The 26080-nt window shown below is 40.1% G+C and overlaps 1 protein-coding gene across 2 annotated transcripts in view; it reads left to right on the plus strand.

Moving 5' to 3' along the window:
* Positions 1-20588: 20588 nt before the first annotated feature.
* Positions 20589-26080, plus strand: part of LRRCC1 (leucine rich repeat and coiled-coil centrosomal protein 1) — a 42167-nt gene continuing 36675 nt past the window's right edge. Inside the window, exons 1-3 of one of the 2 annotated variants that reach the window (XM_045849475.1) lie at positions 20589-20769; positions 22681-22886; positions 23211-23276. In XM_045849475.1, coding sequence (XP_045705431.1) covers positions 20681-20769; positions 22681-22886; positions 23211-23276 — 361 coding nt within the window. In that variant the 5' untranslated portion in view covers positions 20589-20680. The remainder of the gene's footprint in view (positions 20770-22680; positions 22887-23210; positions 23277-26080) is intronic. The other variant, XM_045849474.1, reaches the window with a different exon arrangement.

The raw sequence follows: 26080 nt of genomic DNA on the forward strand, positions 1-26080 counted from the left end.
AGCCTGTTTTGGATTCCTTGAGGTTTCTTTTGTCTGGGAAACTCCTTATTTGGCCTTCCATTTTCATTTATAGCCTTGCTGGATAAACTAGTTGTGGCTGCAGGTGTTTGGTTTTCATTATTTGGAATATTTCTTGCCATTCTCTTCTGGCTTCGAGTGTTTCCATTGAGAAGTCAGATGCTAACCTTATCATGGCTCCCTTGTATGTCACCTCCTGTTTCTTCCTTGCTGCCTTTACGATTCTCTCTTTGTCTTAGAATTTTTCATTTTAATTATGAGGTGTCTTGAAGTGGGCCTCTTTGGGATCCTCTTGTGTGGGACTCTCTGTGTTTCCTGGAGTTGTGTGACTTTTTCTCTCATCAAATTAGGGAAGTTTTCCATCAATACTTTTTCAAACAGGTGTTCTATCCCTTGCTTTCTTCTTCTCCTTCTGTTATCCCTATTATACCAATATTATTACATTTCATGTTTTTGTGCATTTCCCTTAACCCCTCTTTTTCTTTCTGAGCCTCCTCTCCTTTTCTTGATATTTCTGAGTGCTTTTTTATCCTTGTCTTATAGTTCAGAGATATGATCCTCTGCTTTATCTACCCTGCTTTTGATTCCTTCTACTATGTTCTTTAGATCAGAAATTGTATTCTTCATTTCCTCTTGGCCCCTTTTGATAGTTTCTATTTCCTTTTTTATGTTGATATTGTTTTCAGTGAGTTCATTGTCATTTCCCTGTAGTTTTTAGTGGTTCTCTGTGAGCTCATTGAGGTTCCTGATAACCATTGCTTAGAGCTCAATATCTGTTCATAGACTTTCCTCTGTTTCATTTATCATCTTCCTGAGGCTTCCTCCTTTCCTTTCTTTTAAAGATTGTTTCGTTGTCTTCCCATTGTTTGTGATACTCTTCTCATTAGCCTCTGCTTCTTAAATTGATCTGTTCTGATTCCTTGAGTTTGTGGTGTGAACTTCTATGGTAGAAGACCTGTGAGATTCAGTGATGCAGTCTCCTTGACCTCCTGAGCTCGCTGGTCTTGGGCTGTCGTTTATGTTGGCTCTGTGTATGTCTTTGGCTTTTGATTGTTGTTGGGTTTTTCTGTGGTGGGTACTTTCCTCCAGCTGGTTAACTTAGGGTCAGTCCATCCACCGCATCTTGTATTCTGATGTGCAGGTGTGGACAGGTTGTATTGAAGCTGATTCTTCTGTATGCATGAGCTTTTGAGGCTCCTCTCTCGCTCTTGTTCAGTTGTTTGTTCTGGGTAATTTCTCCACCATTTAGTTGTATTTCCAGATCCCTCTCCCTCTCCCTCTCCCTCTCCCTCTCCCTCTCCCTCTCCCTCTCCCTCTCCCTCTCCCTCTCCCTCTCCCTCTCCCTCCCTTTGTAACAGGGTGCAGCCAAGAGGGGAGCCTAATAGGGATCTGTAATAAGATCCAGAAGACCCTGGAGATAATTGGCTCCACACCACAGGGCCACACCTGCCCAGAATCTTGCAGCTGTAGCCAATTGTGAGAGGAGCCAGAAATGGGGCTTCAGAGGAAGGTTGGTGCTGGGATTTAAACCAAGACATGGCAGCCATTTGAGGGGGAGAATCATGTGCAGCCCTAGAAGAGAAAACCACACAGCTTTAGCAGAGTGAAGACTCTTGTGACCCTGAGGGAGAGAACCACGTGGCTCTGGCAGAGTGGGGACTCCCATGGTCCGGGGAGAGAGGACCACATGCCTTTGCCAGAGTAGGGACCCCTGCAGCTTTAGGAGATACGGTACTCTGGACTGGGCAAAGGGGGAAGGAAGGAAGGACTGTGTCTGTTTGTGGGTGCTTTAAGGGACTTTAGGATTTTTGGTGAAGACATTAGGTCCCTACTTTAAGTTTGTATAGCATTAAATAAACGTTTCCTTTCCTTTACACAAATCTCTGGCATTGAGAGACGTCTTTCCTCTGGCGGCGGACATAACGGACCTGGGGGCTTCTTTATATCGTCCCAGGCCCCCCTTGTTTGTTCTGTAACACCTTCCCTCTCTAAAAAATTAATTAATTAATTAAACCTTTAAAAAATTATTTATTATTGTTCAATTACAGTTGTCCCAATTCTTCCCCCATTACTCTTTACTCTTTCTTGCCCTACCCACCTCCCATCTGGCATATTCCAACCCCCTCTTTGTCTTTGTCCATGGATCCTTTATATATGTTCCTTGGCATGACCCTTTTCTTTTTCCCTGTTATACCTCTAACCCTGCCCCTCTGGTCATGGTCAGTTTTCTCTTTATTTCCATGTCTCTGGTTCTATTTTGCTTGCTTGTTTTGTTGACTAGGTTCCAATTATAGGTGAGATCATATGGTATTTGCCTTCCACCACCTTACTTATTTCATTTAGGATAATGCTCTCCAATTCCATCCATACTGTTGCAAAGCATAGGAGTTCTTTCTTTCTGCAGCATTGTATTCCATTGTGTAAATGTAGCACAGTTTTTTCATCCACTCATTTACTGATGGGTACTTAGGCTGTTTTCAGCACTTGACTATTGTAAATAATGCTTCTATGAACATGAGGCCCATAGGTTCTTTTAAATTGGTGTTTCAGGATTCTTAGGGTATAATCCCAACAGCAAAATTGCTAGTCAAAAGGCAGTTCCACTTTTAGTTTTTGAGGAAAGTTCATATTGTTTTCCACAGTGGCTGCTCCAGTCTGCATTCCTACCAGTAGTGTAGTAGGATTGCCTTTTCCCCACAGTATCACCAGCACTTGTTGTTTGTTGGTTTGCTTTTGATGGCCTTTCTGGCTGGTGTGAAGTGGCATCTCATTGTGGTTTAATTTGCTTCTCTCTGATGGCTAATGATGCTGAGCATCCTTTTATATGTCTATGGACCCTCTGTATGTCCTCCTTGCAGAAGTATCTGTTCAGGTCCTCTGCCCATTTTTTAACTGGATTTTTTGACTTCCTGAAGTGTGGTCATGTGTGTTCTTTATATATTTTGGAGATCAAACCCTTGTCCTAGGTACTATTGGCAAATATATTTTCACATACAGTTAGTTCTCTTTTCATTTTGCTGATGTTTTCTTTAGCCATGCAGAATATTTAGAAGTTAATGTAGTCCTATTTGTTTGTTCTTTCCTTTATATCCCTTACCGTAGTGTATATATCAGCAAAAATATTGCTGTGTAGGGTATATATTTTAATGTCTATGTTTTCCTCTAGGACTTTTATGCTGCTACCACTTACATTTAAGTCATTCATTCATCTTGACTTTATCTTGGTATATGGTGAAAGTTGGTTGTCTATGTTCATATTTTTGCATGTATCTGTACAGGTTCAGGACCATTTACTCCATTTTATGTTTCTGCTCTCTTTATTGAATATTAATTGACCATAGACACATGGCTTTATTCTGGGCTCTCTATTCTGTGCCATTGACCCATGAGTCTGCTCTTATGCCAATACCAGACTGTTTCGATTACAGTGGCCTTGTAATATAGTTTGACATCAGGTATTGTGATCCCTCCCACTTTGTTCTTCTTTCTCAAAATTGGTGCAGCTATTTGGGGTCATTTATGGTTCCATATCAATTTTTGAAATGTTTTTTCTATACCTGTAAAATATTTCACTGGTATTTTCATAGTGATTATGTTGGAATCTATAGATTGGTTTGGGTAATATAAACATTTTGATGATGTTAATTCTTCCAATCCATGAACATGGTACTGTTGCGCGTGGGTCACCGGCCAGCAGTGACCACGGAACGCTGTGGATGGCTCAACGATAAACACGCGAGAAAAAACACCACATGCACAGAGACAGACTAGTTTCTGTGGGGAAGTAGGGACAGAATGGCCACCCCCCCAGTGGGGGAGCGCGCTGATTTACCGTCCATCTCTGCTTTTATTAGGCTCATTTTGCATAATAATTCAGGTAAAGTACAGTACTCATTCGGGGGAAGTAAGGAACCATAGAAAACAAAGAACTCTGCCAGTCTATTGAGTTGGGGTCAAAGAGCTGTAAGACTGAGGAACTAACTAACTTCCTCCTAAGACCCTTCTCATTCAACTGAGAGCATTCTAAACAAAGGAGGTTTCACAGTAATTTACCTATTCTTTCTTAGGCCTGATCACCCTGGGAAATCCGCACTTCTCAGTACCGAGCTGTACCACCCTGTCATTGTTTCAGGCTTAGGTGGAGCAAGGGAACTAAGGTAACCAAGAGATAAGGAGATTTTCTTCCAGACGCTGAGAACTCAGGCTATGTCAGAGCCAAGGAGTGAGGGTCCATCACCCCCTTTTGCTGCAGCCCCTCAAGTCCTTCTTTTGGGGGGGCCTCCCAAAGTGATCGTGCCTGGCTTAGGTCGTTCCCCCCGTGGGGAATCTTACCCGTCTTTGGCTAACCGACCAAGCTTTTTGGGGTTCAGCAGCAGAAGCAGCATTCCTGCCAGGGAGATAAGCTTTTGTCTCCTTGCTGGCTTACGGTTCCAAGGGCGTTCCCTTAGCCTTAGCTAGGCGGGGGTTTCAGCCTCTGATACCAGTCAGGGCGGTTCCCAACATATCCCCCTTTTTTAGTTTTTAAAATCAATTGTGGTTGTTAAGCCTGTGAAACCTACTTTTGCTGTTTTTCGAATGCAAATCAGAAGAAAAGCAACATCTACATACATCATAAGGCAATAATAGAAATATAAAGAAGAAACTAAATTCTATGGGTTGTGAATACCTAAATTTCTAAATTCAGTGCAAGAAAACATATTAAGGGAAAAACAAAAGTAATAGGTCTGATTACATTTCAATCTTTGAGAGAAATTACATAGATATCAGGAAAGGCAAATCACATGGCAGTTTGAGCATAATGCAAGCCTGACTTCTTATGAGAGGATTTCTTAACAGGTGCAGTTCTGCGCACCGACTCATCACCTACTTTCTTATGTGGGTGTTGAGTTTTAATTTTACGCCTGCCAGAGTGGTTTCTCATACCTTCTCCCTTGTTTTCAGTTAGGACTGCTAAGGGTTCCATTAAGGTGGCTACTTGCTGGTCTCTGATACGACCCTGGGAAAACAATTTGCAAATACACCGAAGTACACAAATCAATATCACAATCAGTAAACAACCAGCAGCCCCAAAAACCCAAATTCTCAAATTAATTCCATCAAACCATGTTTTAGGATTCAGCCAATTAATATTTTCATTAAGGGCTCAAAAAATGTCCTGTTTGGTTAAACGTTGAATGTCCTGCAGCTGATGATGTAACTCCAACTGCAATTTATCAATTTGTCCTTTTAAGTTAGTGGAGAAAGCTCCCCTCAAGCGATGTTGTATATCAGTCCAAGTATGTTGGCTGGAATGCCACTGCAGCGGTGTGACACACAGTCTGGAGAAACTAGGGTCACAGGTTAGGTGCTGACAAGTCACGAGAGCGTCCTGGTGTTCGCCAATCCAGTCCAGTGCTGATTCAACTGCAGAAAGGCGGGTCAGGATCTCCTGATCTATTGAACCTGTTGGACTAATTCTAAAGTAGCACTGATTAAACCATAAGTGCAACCAGGTGTTAACGAACTATCGGACTCATAAGGAGAGCAGTGCATTGTTAAATGCTATAATGCCATTTGGATTCATTCATTTTTTGGTCATATTCTGGAGATAACAGATTTGGAAAGAGTTGGAAGGCACAATTAAATCATAACTACTATTAATGACTGATCTTGTTATATTTATGCAAAGAAACCTTACGTCATTACTTACTCCTTTAGAATGCCAAATTCTGGAGGGATCAGGTAGGGAGAAAAATATAAAGTGTGAAGGAAAATCCTTTTCCTTCTGATATCTACCAGGCTTCTGAAAACTTTCACTTCCACAGACCTTCTGCAACATTCACAAACTGTCTATTCTTTTTCATACACTTTCTGATATCCACCAAGATTGCATCTTCATTCCTTATACCTTCAATTATTAACACACACCACATAATTCTTTCTTAAAACGTTTACTTCCAAAGACTTTCTGCAACATTCACAAACCTTCTAATCTTTCTTTCATAACCCTTCTGAAATTCACCAAGATTACATCTCCATGCCTTATACCTTCAATTATTAACTAACATCACATAACTGCTTTCCTAAAACTTTTACTTTTCCATTTATCTTTACAGTTTCCCATTTACATTCCTAGAGTGTGAAGTTTCAACCTTCCCTGGAATCCTCAATTTCTTTTTCAGAGCAGATACAGAGCAAAATCCATCCTTCTCTGTGGGGGGTGAAGGTGGGGCCTCCGTGATCTGCTCACTCAATTTGCACACCGTTTCACTGTCAGAATCATATTCCTCATCATCTAACTCTGTTTTCTTTGTCCAAATGAACTCAAGAGAATCCCTGACAAGCCTCCAGGTTACAAAGGTGTGTGCACCAATAGATATACCACTGTTTTGCAAAGATTTCAACCTTTCACCCACTTTTTCCCAAACATCAATGTCTAATGTCCCTTTATCAGGAAACGAAGGACAATGTTTTCTTATAGATTGCAAAAGCTGAACCAAATGTTTTTCTTTCACCTTATATTTTGCTTCTTTAAGAACTTGTTGTAATATACGCAGAAAAGCTTTCTGCCCTTTAGATAAATTACAACCCGTGTTTACCTTCCTTTTTTTTTTTAAAGAAAAAGCTTCCTTTTACTTATTTTTAATTGGCCAAAACAAATCACCTGATTACTTTCTTCAAGGCAAATCGTTTGTTTTTCCAAACTTGAGAATTAAATTACCATTTACCCAATTATAGGCGGTCGCGAAGAGAGAAACGACCTAGAAAAGAAAGACCTACTTCCCTGAAAATTCAACGCATCCTACGACATGCCCAAGAAAGAGTTCGGGGTCGTCGGCCCTTACCTGGGCTGTTAGCGCGCAAATCCACCCGAAGTTGATGCGTTGTCCACAGCGACGGCTCGTAGCCGCTGGTTCCAAGTGGTCTCGAACGGGGTTCCACCTCTGTGGTCCCGAATCGCTGCCCCACGTTTGGGCGCCAGCTGTTGCGTGTGGGTCACCGGCCAGCAGTGACCACGGAACGCTGTGGATGGCTCAACGATAAACACGCGAGAAAAAACACCACATGCACAGAGACAGACTAGTTTCTGTGGGGAAGTAGGGACAGAATGGCCACCCCCCCTAGTGGGGAGCGCGCTGATTTACCGTCCATCTCTGCTTTTATTAGGCTCATTTTGCATAATAATTCAGGTAAAGTACAGTACTCATTTGGGGGAAGTAAGGAACCATAGAAAACAAAGAACTCTGCCAGTCTATTGAGTTGGGGTCAAAGAGCTGTAAGACTGAGGAACTAACTAACTTCCTCCTAAGACCCTTCTCATTCAACTGAGAGCATTCTAAACAAAGGAGGTTTCACAGTAATTTACCTATTCTTTCTTAGGCCTGATCACCCTGGGAAATCCGCACTTCTCAGTACCGAGCTGTACCACCCTGTCATTGTTTCAGGCTTAGGTGGAGCAAGGGAACTAAGGCAACCAAGAGATAAGGAGATTTTCTTCCAGACGCTGAGAACTCAGGCTATGTCAGAGCCAAGGAGTGAGGGTCCATCACCCCCTTTTGCTGCAGCCCCCCCAAGTCCTTCTTTTGGGGGGCCTCCCAAAGTGATCGTGCCTGGCTTAGGTCGTTCCCCCCGTGGGGAATCTTACCCGTCTTTGGCTAACTGACCAAGCTTTTTGGGGTTCAGCAGCAGAAGCAGCATTCCTGCCAGGGAGATAAGCTTTTGTCTCCTTGCTGGCTTACGGTTCCAAGGGCGTTCCCTTAGCCTTAGCTAGGCGGGGGTTTCAGCCTCTGATACCAGTCAGGGCGGTTCCCAACATGGTACATGTTTCCATTTGTTTGTGTCTTCCTTGATTTCTTTCTTCAGTGTTGTGTAGTTTCCTGATACAGTTCTTTTACTTTCTTGGTTAGGTTTATTCCTAGGTACTTTACTTTTCTTGTTGCTATAGTAAATTGGAATTTTTCCTAGTTTCTGTTTCTGATATTTCACTGTTGGTGTACAAAAATGCCTTTAATTTCTGAATATTTGTTTTGTATCTGCTGTTTTGCCAAATTTAGTTTTTTGGAGGAACCTATGGGGTTTTCTATGTACACTATCATGTCATCTGCAAATAATGATAGTTTTAATTCCTCTTTTCCAATTTGGAGGCCTTTTATTTCTATTTCTAGTGTCTGATCACTGTGTCTAGGACTTCCAATACTATGTTCAATAGAAGTGGTGAAAGCAGACAATCTTGTTTTGTTCCTGATCTTAGAAGGAAAACTTTTAGCTTTTGCCCATTAAGTATAATATTGGCTATAGGTTTCTTGTGTATGGTCTTTATTAGGTTGAGGTATGCTCCCTCTGTTCCCACTTTGCTGAGTGCTTTTATAATAAATGGTAGCTGATTTTTTTTCAAATGCTTTTTCAGCATCTATTGATATGCTCACATAATTTTAGTCTCTCCTTTCATTTATGTGATATATTATGTTTATTGATTTGCAAATATTGTACCTGCCTTGTATCCCTGAATAATCCTACTTGATCATACTGTATGATCTTTTTAATGTATTGCTGGATCTGGTTTGCAGATATTTTGTTGAGGATTTTAGCATCTATGTTTACCAGTGATGTTGGCCTGTAGTTTTCTCTTTGTTTTTTCTTTATCTGTTTTGGAATTAGGATGATGCTGGCTTCATAAAAAGAGTTTGGGGGGCATCCCTATTCTGGCATTTTTTGAAATAGTTTGAGCAGGACAGGGGTTAGCTCGTCTCTAAATGTTTTGTAAAATTCTCATGTGAAGCCATCTGATCCAGGGCTTTTGTGTACCAGGAGTTTTTTGATTACTGCTTCAATTTCCCTAGCTGTTATCAGGCTATTCAGGTTTCCTTCTTCTTGTTTCTGTTTTGGAAGATTATGATTCTTGAAATTTTCACATTTCACCCAGATTGTCAAATATCTTGGCCTATAGTTTTTTGTAGTAATTTCTTATGATCCTTCTTGTTTCTTTGGTATCGGTTGTAACTTATGCTCTTTTGTTTCTGATTTTATTTATTTGGGTCTCTCCTTTGTTCTCGATGAGTCTGGCTAAAGGCTTGTCATTTTGTTTATCATTTCAAAGAATCATCTCCTATATTTATTGATCCTTTGAATAGTTCTTTTAGTCTCAATGTCATTTAATTTGGCTTTGATCTTGATTATTTTCTTCTTTCTACTTGCTCTGGACTGTTTTTGTTGTTGTTCCTCTGTTTCTTGTAGATGTAGGGTTAGGCTCTTTATTTGAATTTTTTTATCTTTTTCTAGATAACCCTGTATTACTATGTATGATCTTCTGTCTGAGGACTGCCTTCATCGTGTCCCATAAGTTTTGGATTGTTGTGAGTTAATTTTCATTTGTTTCCAGAAACTTTTTGATTTCCTCATAATAATAAGAATCTCATTCTTAACCCATTCATTGTTTAATAGCATGCTATTCAATCTCCATGAGTTTGAGTGTTTTTGAGTTTTTTCCTTGTGCTTGGTTTCCAGTTTCAAGCGGTTATGGTCTGAGAAAATGCTTGATATGATTTTAATTTTCTTGATTTCTAAAGCTTGTTCTGTGCATTACCATGCTGTCTATCTTTGAAAATGTCCCATGTGCATTTGAAAAGAATGTGTATTTTGCTTCTTTAGGGTGAAATGTTCTGTGTATATCAATTAAGTCCATTTGATCTAGTGTGGCATTCAGTGCCACAAAACTCTTATTGATTCTTTGTTTGGAAGATCTGTCCACTGTTATCAGTGGGATGTTCAAATCACCTGCTATAAGTATATTGCTATCTATATCTTTCTTGAAGTCCTTCAATATTATCCTTATATATTTGGGTGCTCCTAAGTTGGGTGCATATATGTTTATAATATTTGTCTCCTTTATGGATTCTTCCTTTGAGTATTATGAAGTGTCCTTCTGTGTCTCTTTTTATGCTCTTTGTTTTGAAGTATATTTTGTCTGATATAAGTATTGCTACCCTGGCTTTTTCTTCCTGTCCATTTCCTTGGACTATTTTTTTTCCAACCCTTCACTCTCAGTCTGTGTAGGTCTTTTGTTCTGAGGTTGGTCTTTTGTAGGAAATATATATGTAGCTCATGTTTTCTCATCCATTCAACCATACTATGACTTTTGATTGGAGAATTTAATCTATTTACATTTAAGGTTATTATTGATAGGTACTTATTCATTGCCATTTTCTATACCCGTGTTTCTCTTTTCTTTCTTGCTCTCTATTTCTCTCCCTCTCTCTTGCTCTGCCTCTCTCTCTCCCTCTCTCTTGGTCTCTCTCTCCCTTTCTTGTTTTTTATAACAGTCCCTTTAGCATATCTTGCAGTGGTGGCTTTGTGGAAACTCTTTTAGGTTTCTTTTCTTTGGGAAGCTCTTTCATTCACCATCTATTTTATATGAGAACCTTGCTGGATAGAGCAGTCTTGGTTATGGGTCCTTGTTTTTCATTATCTGGAATATTCCTGCCAATCCCTTCTGGCTTGTAGTGTTTCTGTTGAGAAATCCACTGATGGTTTTTTTGGAACTCCCTTGTGTGTTACTTGCTGTTTCTCCCTTGCTGCCTTTGAAAGTCTCTCTTTGTCTATAACATTTGGCATTTGAATTATGATGTGTCTTGGAATAAGTCTCTTTAGGTTCTTTTGTTTGGGATCCTCTGTGCTTCCTGAATTTGTATGACTTTTCCACTTACCAAGTTAGGGAAGTATTCAGTCATTAATTTTTCAAGCAGGTTTTCTTTTTTTAAAGTTCATTTCATTGATTATGCTAATACAATTGTTCCATTTTTTTCTCCTTTTTATTCACCTCCATCCTACATACCCCCTCCTACCATCCTTCCTGTACCTTAGTTTATGTTCATGGGTCATACATGTAAGTTCTTTGACTTCTTCATTTCCTATACTATTCTTAACTTACCCCTTTCTATTTTGCACCTACCATTTATGCTTCCTATTCCCTGTACCTTTTCCCCATTCTCCCCCTCCCTGTCCTCCCTGATAACCCTCTATGTGATCTCCATTTCTGTGTTACTGTTACTGTTCTACCTCTTTTCTTTGTTTTTGTTTTGTTTCTAATGTTCTAGTTCTTGATAGTTATGAGTTTGGTGTCATTTTACTGTTTATAGTTCTCATCTCCTCCTTTTTCTTAGATATGTCCCTTTAAACTTTCATATAATAAGGGCTTAGTGATGATGAACTCCTTCAACTTGTTCTTATCTGGGAAGCATTCTATCTGCCTTTCCATTGTAAATGATAACTCTGCTGGAAAGAGTAATCTTGGATGTAGGTCCTTGCTTTTCATGATTTTGAATACTTCTTTCAAACCCTTTTTGACTGTAAGGTTTCTTTGGACAAATCAGCTGGTAGTCTTATGGTAACTCTTTCGTAGATAACTCCTTTTCTCTTGATGCTTTTAAGACTCTCTTCTTAACTTCTATCTTGGTTGATTTAATTATGATGTGTCTTGGTGTGTTCCCTCCTTGGGTCCAATTTCTTTGGGGGTATATGAGCTTCCTGGACTTCCTGGAAGTGTATTTCCTTTGCCAGATTGAGAAAGTTCTCTTTCATTATTTTTTCAAAATTTTTAAATTTCTTGCTCTTCCTCTTCTTCTGGCATCACTATGATTAGAATGTTGGAATGTTTAAGGTTGTCCTCGAGGTTCCTAAGCCTTTCCACATTGTTTTAAATTCTTGTTTCTTCATTCTGTTCCAGTTGGATATTTAGTTCTTCCTTTTATTCCAAATCATTGATTTGTGTCTTGGTTTCCTTCCCTTCACTGTTGGTTCCCTGTATATTTTTCTTTATTTCACTTTGCATAGCCTTCACTTCTTCTATTTTGCATCTGTACTCAACCATTTCTATGAACATCCTGATTATCAGTGTTTTGAACTCTGCATCTGATAGGTTGGCTATCTTCTCATTGCTTAGTTCTTGTTCTAGAGTTTTGACCTGTTCTTTCATTTGGGCAATATTTCTTTGTTTTGGCATACCTGTTACATTATAAGGGGCAGAGTTTTAGGTATTTGCCAAGGCAGGACCACCCACTTTGCTGCATTGTGGGAGTGGTGAGAGAGAGAACAGTGCTGCCTCCTCCGCTCTTGCCCTGCCTTTAGCCACTTCTTCTGCTACCCATAAGTAAATCTGGCATTTCTGGGGCTGATTCCTAGGTTCACAGGTGGGTGGGTTTGTGTACATTCTAGGACCCTGTGGATCTCTACAATGAACCCTCCTGTAAGTCTGGGAGTTTCTTCCACCACCACAACCCCCACAGTTTTTCACAAACAGGTGTTTTTAGGTTTAAATGTTCCACAGTGGAACCCTGGATTGCATGGTTTGTCTCACTCCCCAGTTGTTCCTCCTGGCTTATGTGTACATGAATGTGGGACCACCAGGTCTGCCAGGCTCCTCCTCACCCTCCTGGTCTGCTGCCTTGCCACATGTCCTCTCCACCCCCACTGCTCACCTTCGCCCTTTCTATCAGTCTGAATAAATGTTTCTTCTTTAACTCCTTGGTTGACAGACTTCCATATAGTCTAATATTCTGGCAGCTTTGGTTGTTGTTTTTTGTTTTGTTCTTAAATATGTTGTTCTCCGTCTTTTGGTTGTGCAAGGAATGAAAGCATATCTACCTATGCCTCCAACTTGCCCAGAAGTCTCAAACAGGTTTTCTATCCCTTGTTCATTTTCTTCTCCTTTTCATATTCCTATGGTGGAATGTTGTTATGTTTCATGTTGTGCTTAAGTTCCTTTAAACTATCCTCATTCATTTTGAGTCTTTTTGCATTTTTTTCCTCTGCCTGTGTATTTCTTCCTACCATGTCTTCCAGATTACCTATTTGGTCCTCTGCTTCATCCAGCCTGCTTTTAATTCCTTCTAGTATATTTTTCATTTCAGGTATTGCATTCTTCCTTTCTTCTTGGCCTTTGTTCATAGTTTCTATTTTCCTTTTCATGCTGTTGTTATTCCCACTTAGTTGCTTGTAGCTATGACTGAGTTCCTGGAGCATCATTATAACTATTTTTGTTAATTCTACATCTGATAGATTGCTTGCCTCAATTTTAGTTAGCTCCATTTCTATGGATTCCTTTATTCCTTTCAATTGGGTGTCCTTCCTTTGTCTCCCAATTTTAGATGACTTTGTTTGTTTCTGTGTCTCAGGATGCTCTGCTTTGCCTGCCCATTTTTGTGTGGGGGATTTCTGTGGTGGGAGTTCTGTGTGACTCAGTGGTGTAGTCTCTTTGATATCCTGATCTGGATGCTCTAGGTTTCCCCCTTCTTCCATTTGTGCAGCCTCTCTTGTTGTACTTGAGCTCTTCTTGTTGATAGTTCATTCATTGGTGGATTCTCCCCCACAGCTGGATTACTGGTAGTCATAACTCCTGCTCTGTCTTGGATGCTGTTATATAGGTATTGGTTAACAAAGCAATAGTGTCAGAAAACCAAACACATGCCAGCAAAAATACTCCCTACCACCCCAACAATATCAATAGCAATTGAGCAAAGATTAATAAAGGTGAAGAAAGATTAAGAATAAGATAGGAAAAAGGATACATGAGATGACTAAAAGAGGAAGTGATTTTGAGTGGGTAGAGGGAAGAGAAATAACAAGAGTAGGGGGTAGAAACGAGGCAAAGAAAGGGAGAGAATAAAGTTTAAAATGTAGGTAAAACAGGGAAGAACAATGGAAAAAATTGAGTAAGAAAAGGGAAGAGTATACTATGAAGTTTGAAGTAAAATTAAAAAGTTATTGAACCAGCTGGGACAAAATTGCAGAAAAACCACAGCAGAGTCAATAACGACAGCTTCGTGAAGATTAATAAAGGTGGAAAGAATATAAGAACATTATTCAAAGGAGAAAAGTGAGATGTCTACAGTAAAGAAAAATGATTTTGAATAGATGATGGAGGAAAACTAATAAGTGTAAGGAATAGAACCCAGACTAAAAAAGGAGGAAAATTAAGATAAAATTCCTAACTCAACTGATCAAGGGCAGGGGGGACGCAGAATGGAGTAAGACTGGGGGAGCATCTTACGGGATTTGAACTGCAGTCAAATAGTGAACAAATAGGAATACCATTGGAGTAGAACAGAAGTGACCATGATATCCTTTCCCAACTAGTTACATTTTATAAAGGTGGAAAGGGAATAAGACTAATGTAAGGGGGGGGCGGGGAAGAATATGAGCTGACCTTGGAAGAAAGAATGCTTTTACGAGGATAGATGGAGGAGAAATAGTAAGAGTAAGGGTAAGGAATAGGAACATAGCATAATGTGGGAGAAAATAAAGTTTACAACAATGAGAAAGGTCGGGCAGAAGGCAAAATGGAGTAAGACCAGGGAAGGGTGCAATATGGGATTTGAAATAACAATATGAAAAAAATATATAATCTAAATAAAGAATACAAAATAAAAGACCAAGAGTAATGAGTTAGTTGGAATGCAACTGAAGCAAAAGAAAAAAATATTAAAAGGCTATATGAAAGGAAAAGAGAAAAATAAACCACGGAAGTTCTGAGGAAGACCAAGGTGAAAACCATCTCAGCTGTTGGTGTTCATCTTCTGACTACCTTCTGGATCCATCTCTGGTTTTTCATCAACTCAAGGTCCCAGGATGGGTCATCCAACTTCTGGCAACACAACCTGTATCTACTTCATCTGTCTCTAGAGGGATTGTCTATTGTGATTGAGAGGGTGGGGCCTCTGTGTCTCCCATGGGAGGCACTGTTCAGTCTTCTAGGAAAATTGTGGGTGTGTTCCACATGCCCCTACAGCTTCCATCTTGGTCTGTCCCAGTTTATTTTCAATAATGTATAGTTTCTGATTAAATAGCTGTCCTTTTCACAGTGGGTGGTCAGGGGAGGAGGACAATCTGTGTAAAAGTGTCAGCTCTCTCCTACTTGCTGTGGTCTGTAGCTCTGTGTGCAAGCCATGGCTGGGCAGAGCCCTGAATTCCCCTTTCTGTACACATTCTGAGCTTTTTGCTTTGATGGCCTAAGTGAAATAGGCTCCTTCCTAGGAGCCTATTGTACTTTGTCTCCCTGTGAGGATTTCAAAATGGGCCCTTTTAGGCATTCCTCTTGGTCTCTTTCTTTTGTGGAGGAAATGCCTCTTGCAGGGTTGTTAAGCCTGCTCAGCTGGCTTTGCACATCATCTATCCCCTGCCTCCTGCCCTCCACTCCTGCAGGACGTGGGGGCTAGGTACAACCTTCCCTTCCCTGTGGTCACCAAGGAAGGTGGCTCAGTCAGGTTTTAAATAATCTCAGGTATGTCCCTCCCAGCCCACTGCCCTCACAGCATACAGTGGCCTATACTCTCCACTCTGCACTGAGCTGGGGCCAAGAAATCATCTCACTTTGCACCTTTTTGATCAGTGTACCCAAATGTACTGAGTGGGAGAAAATCACATCCATAATCATTTTTCCTTGTTGGCAGGGCAGCTGTACATACATGGTCTGGGTGCTAGGATGCCTCAGCTCCCCTTTTAAAAAAGTGTCTCTGGGTGCTCCCACTGTAGCTCCATCTTACTGTCTGGCTTCCTGTACACACCACCTGTAGGGGAAATAGAATCATTCAGGCTCCCTCACCTGGATGTCCAGGCAACTAAGAGAAGCAGTATTCCCATAACCTTAAGAATGGGCCTACGTGTGCAGAATGATGCTTTGTTATATAACATCTTGTCATCCTGCTGACTTTGTGTGCTTTTTGTGTAAAAGAGAGTTGGGACTTCCTGCAGTGCAACAAGTGGCTTGTGGCATGCATGGATCACCCCACCCTTGAATAAAAGTGTGTCAGACATTCTCACATCTCTACAAATTTTCTCCCATCTGTCCAAATCCTGTATGAAGCTGCCTGGCCTTGAAATGCTGCAAGACACCACCTCTCCAAAATTCAAAAGTCTTTGACTGTCATGGCCAGCTGTGGTCCTCCTCTTTCACCAGATCCAGGTGCAGATAGTATCTCTCTCACCCTCCGGCACTCTCCTGGTTGGTATTTACTGCTGCAGCTATGAGTGTGCAGCTAGCTGTGTGTGTGTGTACAGCCTGGTTCTTCCCAATGACTTTTTATATCCAAGTTGCTCCTGGCCCAGGTCTGAGGATTCCCTGTCCTGGGAAGAGAAGGGGCTGCTAAGCTACAATCTATGACAGATGTAGGTGCCCCAGCTACATGCACTACATAGCTGCTAGCACTGGGACTACTGGCTCTATGTCTGGGGATTTTCCCTGACCACCCATAAAGCTTCCTTGCTCCCTGTTTAGAGTCTTCTGTACTCTTTGGCTTCCAAACTTCATATCAGCTAAGATTCTGTTGACTGTTCACTTAATTTTTCAGAAAATTACCTAAGTGTCCAAGTCGGGTGCAGGAGCAAATAGACTTGGCTTCCATCTACATGGCCTCCATCTTCCACCTCCCTTTTAAATTTTTAAGATCCTTATGTTATCTCTGTACCTTTGTTAAGTTATATTGTATAGTGCAATAGCATCCTTTGAAACACCAAAATTTTAGCAAAGTGATCAACAGCAATAAACTGAGGTCTGTCACAAGGAAAAGCAAAGATAGCTGATACATCAAAGGTTGAAATATCAGTGAATGCAAGGGAGATCAAGATAAGATCATGAGCCACAGTGATATCTGAATCCAAAGAGTAAATCTATATAAAATTTTGCATGAGTGCACAAATTGCACAAATGGGAATTGCAGAGAGTTAAGAAACAAATCTGGGAGATTGAGGTGAATTTCCAGCACCATATTCTTCAAAGAGAGAGCCTTTATTCTCATAACAAAGGCTAACTCTCAGCCACACACACCAGTCCATTGAAATACTTTCATACTACTGGTAAATGGTTACTGTCCTAAATTCCCTATCCCTCCCAGCCAACCCGGCATTCCAGCGACTTAAGTGATAATATCTGACACAGCAGAGAAGCCCCCAAACCCTTTTCCAGCCCCATAACCCACAACTAGTCTAACTGCTTTATTTCCACATTCTACTGGTGGTTAAGTACAGTGGTTAGTAATCGTTCCCACAGGTTGCCTCCACTGACCTTTCATGGTGCTCTTAACCATCCTGTTATAACAGCATTTAAACTTACGTCTTATTAATCTGAAAATGTCATCCATGTCCTTATGTTTGCATTATGACTATAAAATGATATACAGCAGTCAATGGAGGTTGCAGTTGATTCTGCCAATTCTGAACTGAAAAATATTTTGCTACTTCTTTTCTACTAATTCCTGTGCAGCTTCCTTCTAAATACTTCTAAAAAGAGCCAGAAATTTTTTACTGGACATTTATTTATCTCTAAGGGACTATAGTAAAAGCTATTATATATAAACATAGAGCTAAACGGAGCATCACAGTTGAAACAATAAAACTATTTTATCACACACTGGTGTAATGTTTCCCCCTTCCCCATGGGCCTATTATCAACTCAAAATTCCAGTTTCCTCTGGAAATTCTGTTTCTTATTGAAATGATTGGATTTTCTCAATAAAATAACTCAAATAAATTCATTTCATATCAGCATACCTGTGGGACATAAAATTAGAGAGCTGCTTACACTAGATGTCCGGGAAAAGCTTGGGAAATCCTTTTACAACATTGCTCTCAGTGTCCTCCATGAAAATGGGTGTATAGATGAGATCAGAGTGTTTCCAACTTTGTAACAGCATAAAACTCTCTTCAAAGAAAATGTTGCTTGAAAGGTGAACAGATAAACAGGGCTTCTCCTGCCTTCTCCTCCCCTGAAGGGGAGGCAGAGTACTGTCAGCTTGAACCCTCCTCTGCCTCCCAGTAAACTGTGAGATACCCTCAAGGAACTGCTTAAGATTCTACAAAACACAGTGTGAAATCCACCAAATATATGATCACTAAGATGTAAAATTCTAAAAACCCTCAAAATTCTATTAAGTTATACAACGTATTCCTATTGCTTGGGTTTTTCATGTAGGCTAAAGGAAGATTCCAATGATAAAGGCTACACTACTATAGATTCATAGCAGAGAAAAACATTATATTATCCATAATATAAAAGAAATGACAAAAAGTAGGCAAAGCCATGCCAATTTAACTCATTCTGAATCCCTCATATCTTATAATTCCAACCAAATATCAATTGAAGATAAAGTAATATTAGGAAAATAAAAATAATTATAATAAAGGTCACATCGACCATGAACATTTAGCCATGGTATGTGTTTATATGTATGTATATACATATATACACACACATTTATACATACTTATACATGCTTTGTATATTTATATATTCATACATATTCCTCTTCCAATTTTTCTTTTGATTGTTTCACTTTGGGAGCTTCTTCATTTCTCACTAGCTCTAAAAAAATTTTGTTTTAGATTTTTATTTGTTTTTAGAGACAGAGGAAGGGAAGGAGAAAGAGAGGGAGAGAAACATCAATGTGTGGTTGCCTCTCATGTACCCCATACTGGGGACCTGGCTCACAACCCAGGCATGTGCTCTGACTGGGAATTGCAGTTCACTGAGCTACACTAACCAAGGCCTGTCTGTCACTAGATCTAAGTTAGACCCCAAAAGCCACTATTCCTATATACTGATTTCAGTTATTCTTTGGTGAACAGTTTTAGTCCAATGATTTGAGCAACTTGAGAATAGTTGGAAACTTCACAAGATCTAATCATACTGCAAGGGTGACAACAGTTATCTGTTAAAAAATGTAAATGCAATCACAAGATTAGTGTGCTCACAATAATTCTTAGCTACCCACCTGCCCTAGACTCAACCCAAGACCTTTCATAATAGGACCCTGGGAAGCTCACCAGCCTTGTATCCCACTCTTCCCCTACCCACTTTTGCTCCTGGAGTGGCAGCAGGCCTTGTCTCTGTTCCACATCCTCCCCCATCTCTCAGCCTTAAAAGGACATGTTTTCAACCAGCTGCTTTGCCAGTCTTCATCTTGCAGATCCAGAGTGGACCTCACTTCTTCAGAAGCCTTCCTTCATGAGGTCTGTGCTAGATATCCTGATCTAAATCCCAGTAGCATCTTAAGTCTTTTCACAAACTTTGTATTTGAAACTGTTCCAATTTATCATCTGTAATCATTGTTTTGTTTCTGAATTCTTGTTGCCAGTAAATTGCATGTGGACAGGGCCATGTCTGCATTGCTTATCCCTATGGCTCCAGCATTTCTCATAGTGCCTGGCACGTAGCAGATATTCAATAAAAGTTTATTGACAATAAAGAACACTTAGAAAATTTCCAATTTTTGAATTTATTCCTGAATGACCAGTAGTGATTTTAGAAGCAGAGAACTGCCAGCTAAACAATGAACTAATAACAGTTAAGCCTGTAAAATTTTTCAATATTGAGAGAGGCCTTTATTTGATAAGTAATGAGGGGGTACATCAGATATTATTTCAGTAGTGACAGCTCCAGAGTTGAGCTACAACTTGGACTCAGAGAGCAATCTAATGAGGAGGTTCTTTGACTTTCTTCAGGTATTTTCTTCCTTTTGGAATATCATGCTTTGTCAGTGCTCCCCTGACCTAGCAGGACTCTGCTCAGTCATCAGTAACTTCCTTTCATAGCACTAACCCTACTACCCATAGCACTTGCAGTCAGCTTCAATGCTTCCTAGTGTTACCTGACCTTCAGTGCCAGGTTCTTGAGTCTTAATGTGATAAAAATGAGCACCGAATTCAGTACAAGATCAAGCAGATAGAGTTAATTGAAAAGAGCTTGTGCACAAGAGAGTCAGACAGAGGAGCGAAGTTGAACTCTCTGAGAGATTTTGTGGATGGCTTATACAGGGGCCTTGGAATCAGTTTAGGGCTGGGAATGGGGATGAGGTCAATTGTCCCGTAATCATTATCAGACTAAAGTTGATCCCCAAGTAGTCACAAGGTGTTTTCCATGGTCAATGGACCACCTGAAAGGCCTGTAAAATAATGCTTGCACAAGCATTCTAGTTACCATTGGACGAAATAACTATTTTGCAGAACTGATGGTAAGAAAGGATGTCATTGTACATTCTTTCCATTAAGGATGCTTAGGTTAAATTCTTGTAATTTTACTGAAAGTAAGGAGTCATGGTCAGGCTTATAAGACTTTCATTCCTTCAATCAGGGTAGAGACTACATCACCCCTACATCGTTTCATCAGTGCTCACCCCATCTGACTGTTTCCCCCACTGAATTGTGAAAGCTCCCAGGGCAAAAATCGGCTCCCTGTCTCCTGCTGCAGAGGGCAGGCCAGGCGTTAGAAGGCATCTTCAACGTTAACAGTGGCCAGTGGAGGCCAATTTTTGCATGTGTAAGACTTTAGGTCAGCAAAGATAAGCTGTTGTGAAACCGTCTCCAGAAGCCAGTGCCAGCAACACGAAGAAAAGATACAGAAGAGCCAAATAAAGGACTCATTTGTTTCCCGCACTGCACACCAAAAGCTGCCCGCTTTAAGACAAGTTCGAGGCCTGGTGTCAAAGTCTGCCGTTAAAGGAAGGGAAGCTTCTGACGTGGAGGCCGCAACTTCCAGCCTCGACTTCCGGCTTAGCGGCATCGACTGGGCGGGACTGTGCAGCCGGCGGTTAGGGGGAGCCCTGGCCCCGCCCCGCAGGCCGCCCCTACGCTCACCAGGAGGCCTGTTCCGGCGATCACGCTCAGAGCCAGGCGCCGGTTGAAACACAGCTCCGCGTCCATGGAGGCACCAGGGGAGGCGGAAGTAGAGAATGAGGATGGCGACAGCAGCTACGGGGACCTGTGCTGCATGGACAAAGGCCTGCGGAGGTGAAGGGGGCTCTGGGGACGGGCGTCTGACCTGGGACTTATTCCGAAAGTGCCCGCGGAGGTTCGGGAATCGCTCCCCTTCCAACCTCTGACGTGTTGGTCTTTGGCAGACACTTGGCATCCTCCCTGCTTTGCCAGTTCCCCCATCTCCGCTGTTCCTGCCTGTCCTAGCGCTGTCCCTTCTTTGACCCTGACGCCACCGGCAGCTGAGGAGCCCCGTTCACCTCCCCTTCATTGGCTGTGCCTGGGGTCTTTTTTCCCTGGGTTCCAATTCCTCCTTTGCAGAGCCCCACGATGCTTGTGCCCTCATGCTTTTTGCAAGTACTAAGTTTAACCCTATTGAGGTCCCCGATTCCCTCTTTGGTGCAGCCCAGTCTTGTGCATGGCGTATCTGGCCGTTTCTGTGTGTTACTAACTGGCCCCTGCCCAGCTGTTCAGCCAGATTTCTTTCTTAACCGTTTTCCCACCAACTGTCTAATTTGCCGGGCTGAATGATAGCAGGTCCAGCCTCTGCTCTTCTGTTCCTTTGCACGTGCTGTTCCTTTGCAAGCCTGACTGCTCATAACTAAAGCATCTTGCCCTGGATCCTGGCCTAAAATTTGCCAGAAGACCCCAGGAAGACATTTTTTCAAAGGAATATTTATATTTAATAGCAGCTGTTATATACTGAATGTCATCTGTGTGCCCATGTTACATATATTATCACTGGTCCTCAACAACAATTCTGCAAGGTGTTAATTTTACAAATGACAAATCTGAGACCCAGAGAATATAAATAACTTTTCCAGCCTAATGCACCCGATGGGCGATTGAGTTCGAGTTTACACCTATTTCTAATTTCCCTGTCTGCTTTTTCTACTCTGCCATATGATCTGTACAATACTAATTTCCAGAAACTCTGATGTTTCAGAAAGCAAATGGTCATTAAGAGCACATGTTAATAGCATAAAGTCTGGACTAAAAAATAGCTCAGTAAATGACAGATGCTAGATAATTGGGAAAATTTCAGTCATACCTGTAGAGATTGCTAATTTGACTTGTAGAAATGCTGCATCTTTTTATTCAAGGGTACACAGAACATGGAACAGATGACATGTCATTGTGTGTCCTGGTTCCTGACTGTACCTCTATCCAACTCCCCTCAACTATGTGTAATAGTTTATATTCCTGGAACTGCTGTCTTCAGAGAGGTTCTGGTTTAAATGACAATAATTGAGAGAATGAAAGATAATTTCCATTTAGGGGTGGTACACTTCAAATGTCCAAGAGGGAATATAGGCACTTTTTCAGTAGAAATAGCAATACCTAGTGGGTTTTTTTAGAAATTAACTACACTCTGGGTTAAGTAGCCATTGTGGACAGTGAAGTAAGATTACAAACTCCAGAGCCAAATCTGGATTTATACTGGCTCAGTTAGGTAATAACTACAATAACTTGGACACATTACTTAATTTCTGTAAACTTTAGTTTTCTTATGATACCTACTCTTAAGAATTTTAAGAATTGAATGAGATGAGGAAACTGAGGCTTAGAGAGGTTAAGTCATTTACTCAAATAACTGCAGAAGTGGTAGAGTGCAGATTTGAGCTGGGCTGTTAGGATCCAGGGCTTTTACACTGATGCCTTTACAGGGTGTTGATGATTTTGCATAGAGAAGCTAGAAGTGCCCAGGGTTACTTGCCTCTGCTGAGTGGGTTTCTTGTTTATGTAAATGGTCCAAAATGCTGGTTTGTGATACAAATTACTATACCTTATGAGACATTTCAAGGCTACTACAAGTAGGAAGGATTTCATTATAGAGTGAGTAGAGGTCACACTTATTGACATGCTGTTGGGTTAATTTTAATTTTTTGGTCATGATTTCAAAATCCATTTTTACTTGTTTTTGATAACACATATTTTGTTTTATAGCATATCAGAGTTATCCTTAGATTCAACCCTCCATGCCATCAATCTGCATTGCAACAACATCTCGAAGATCGAAGCCATTGATCATGTTTGGAATTTGCAACACTTAGATCTGTCATCTAATCAAATAAATCAAATCGAAGGGCTAAGCACACTGACAAAACTACGCACTTTAAATTTGTCCTGCAATTTGATCACAAGAATAGAAGGTTTGTGATTTTCATGTAATCTTACATGAATAAGGAAGATCATTTAAGTCCATTTCTTTTCCTTCCCAAAAGAATGGGATGAACATTAAACTTTTGAAAACTGACTCAAATTTATTGTATAAAATTTTTACTTCTAGCAAAGTTATCAGTCTTTTTAAGAGTATTTTGTAAAATACCAATAAAATGGATTTTACTATTATTTAATTTGAGACTGTACAGACTCTTCAAAAGAGTGCAAACTAGAATTATAGTATTATGTAGCTCTAATTAATTATTTGAAACCTATAAAAGTTTTATTTTATTTTTTATTTTATTTTATTTTAGGGCTTGAAGCACTAATTAATCTGACTAGACTGAATTTATCCTATAACCACATAAATGATCTTAGTGGTAAGTAGATGTGCTTAATTTTTATATAATGGTGAATATTTGTCACATGTGGTGAGTTAGATTGAGCTCAGCATGTCAAAAATCTGAATAGTCCAATTTTTGACCAAAAACCTCATCTAGAGAATGTATTGGTGCCACAGCTACAGCTGAATGAAAAATTGGAACAAAAACTAGAGTGATCCATAACAGAAATACTTGGATAAGAAGGACCTCATTTGGGGGAAATAATATTTTAGTCTTAGATAATTAATGAATATATTGTTATATATAGAGAGAGGAAGAGTTCCAATAGAACTTTTTACAGTGATGAAAATATTCTATATCTCTGCCATCTGGGATGATACCCAATAGCCAGATGTGGCTTTTGAGCACTTGAAATGTGACTAGTGCACTGAGGAATTAAATTTGTCATTTATTTTATTTTAATAAAATATTCATATAAGATTACAAAGCCACCTATGGTTGTTCTGTCATATTGAACAGTATATGTGTATTGAATTTGTCATTTTATTTTATTTTAATAAAATATTCATTTAAGATTACAAAGCCACCTATGGTTGTTCTGTCATATTGGACAGTATATGTGTATAGCATCCCAAAGGCTATGGCTAATTGAAGACTGAATATATATATTTTTCTTTTTGACTTTAGCATTCATAATTATTCTTCAAATAACCAGTTAGACCCTTCAGTTCCTCTAATTATCTTGTAATCTTTATCAATACTTGAAACGGCCTTATTCATTTGTTTGTTTTCTCCCTGCTAGAAAAATGCTACCCAACATTAGATGTTTACTATACAAAAAAATAAAATGATCTTATCCCTACCCTTAAGTCTGAGTAGCAGTAGTATTTTAATTTTTTAAACGTTTTTCTCCAAAGATGTGAAAGTATTAGGATTGAGTATTGGCTGTAGGTCTGTCACTGCTGTATACTGTTGAGTAGAGCTATTACTTTTTGGATGCAATTTCCTTATCTGAAAAATGTGAATGTTGGATAAGCTAGTTCATTTATTTACTCAACAAATATTTATTAAAAATCATCGTATCAAACAGATAAAGTTCTTGTTACAGGGCTTATACTGTAGTGAGGAAGAAAAGTAAGATCATGTCAGCCACCCAAAATAGGCAAAATATTTGAGCAGATGATTCCCCAAGAGGATTTCCAAATAGCAAGTAAGCACATGAAAAGCATCCTTAGTAACTAAGGAAATGCATATTAAAACCATAGTGAGACCCATTTCACACCTACTGGAATAGGTAGCTTTAAAAACTATAGCACATGGTGCGGGTGAGGTTGTGGAACAGCTAGGAGTTATGTAAGTTGCTGGTAGAGTTCAAAATGGTACAAGTACTTTGGAAAACAGTTTGAAGTGTTCTTATGTTAAATGTAAACTTATCATATCATGTAGTCCCACTCTAGGCATCTACCAAAGAGAAATAAAAATATGTCTAATCTAACCTGTACTTATGAGTATTTATATCATTATGTAGCTTTTCATATCATCATGTTTCTATGATTATATATAATCTCCAAAAACCAGAAAGTACCCACTATCTATCACCTGGTAAACAGATAAATGGTGATGTATCCACACAATAGAATACTACTTGGCAATAAAAAGGAATGAACTATTGATACATGAAGCAACATGGATAAATCTAGAAAGAATTATACTAAGTGAAAGCCAGACCCAAAAGGCTATACTGTATGAATCCATTTATATGACATTCTGACAAAGGCAAAGTTATAAAGGCAGGAGTCAGATCATTAGTTGTCAGGGCTTGAAGATAGGGAGAGAAAATTGTTACATAGGGCTGTAACAGTTTGGGTGGTAGAAATTCTATATCTCAGTCATAGCAGTGGTTAAACAACTGTATGTTGGTGAAAGTGCATTTTTTGTGACTAATAATGATAAGGAATATGAAGAAAATGTAGTAGTCCACTCTAGAAGTTCTAATAGATGATTTTTAGAATGGTAGTATTTTATTTGTTCAGAAGCACCTTGATAAATAATTGCAGTTTATATGCTACAGCATGTAGAGACACTAAGGCTTGCTCAAGCTTGCCATGATAGAGGGTCTGAAGGAAGTGTGCCTGGAGCACAACAAGTAAGGGGTTTGTGTGCAAGAAGAAAGATGAGGAACTAGGCAAAGAGTGAAGTTTACTTGTTTTCATAGGTACAATAAGAAGCCATTGGAAGTTTTAAACAAGTGACATACTGTGTGTATTTAAAGGGTTACTTTGGCTGCTCAGGGAGGGAGAGTGGATTTTAGAAGTATAGGAATGGAAGTCAGGTGTCCAGTGGGAAGCTGCTCCAGTGTCCAGAAGAGAGATGAAGGAGACTTGGACTAGGGTGGAGACAGTGGAGATTGGTAAATATGTTTTGCAGATAGACATCACAGGACTTGCTGATGAATAAGATTAGGGAATGAAGGAAAAGGTGTCAAAGATAATGAACACAAGTTTTCTCTAGTCACAGGCGGATGATGGGACTGCTTTCAGATGTGGGATGATTGGGAAGGAAAATATAAAAATGAGGTGTTGAGAAGTCTGCTAGACGTGTGTGGTGGGGGAGCAATCAGGATTTGGGGCTGGAGACCCCGACACATGACATGGTGGGCCTTCCGGAAGAAGGGAGGCTGGGGCAGTGGTCCACTGACAACATCCCTTCTCTAGGACTGAAGGGAGCCCTGCAGGCATTGTTGCCCTCACACTTAGATGCTGCACTGTTGCTCAGCAAGCTCCACTTGGAAGCAAGTTCTGAGGCAGGAGAGAAACAGCCAGTTGCACCCCTATGTTCAT

Source organism: Phyllostomus hastatus, unplaced genomic scaffold (genome assembly GCF_019186645.2).
Source record: "Phyllostomus hastatus isolate PE091 unplaced genomic scaffold, TTU_PhHast_1.1 phas_contig_65, whole genome shotgun sequence".
Classification (NCBI taxonomy): domain Eukaryota; kingdom Metazoa; phylum Chordata; class Mammalia; order Chiroptera; family Phyllostomidae; genus Phyllostomus; species Phyllostomus hastatus.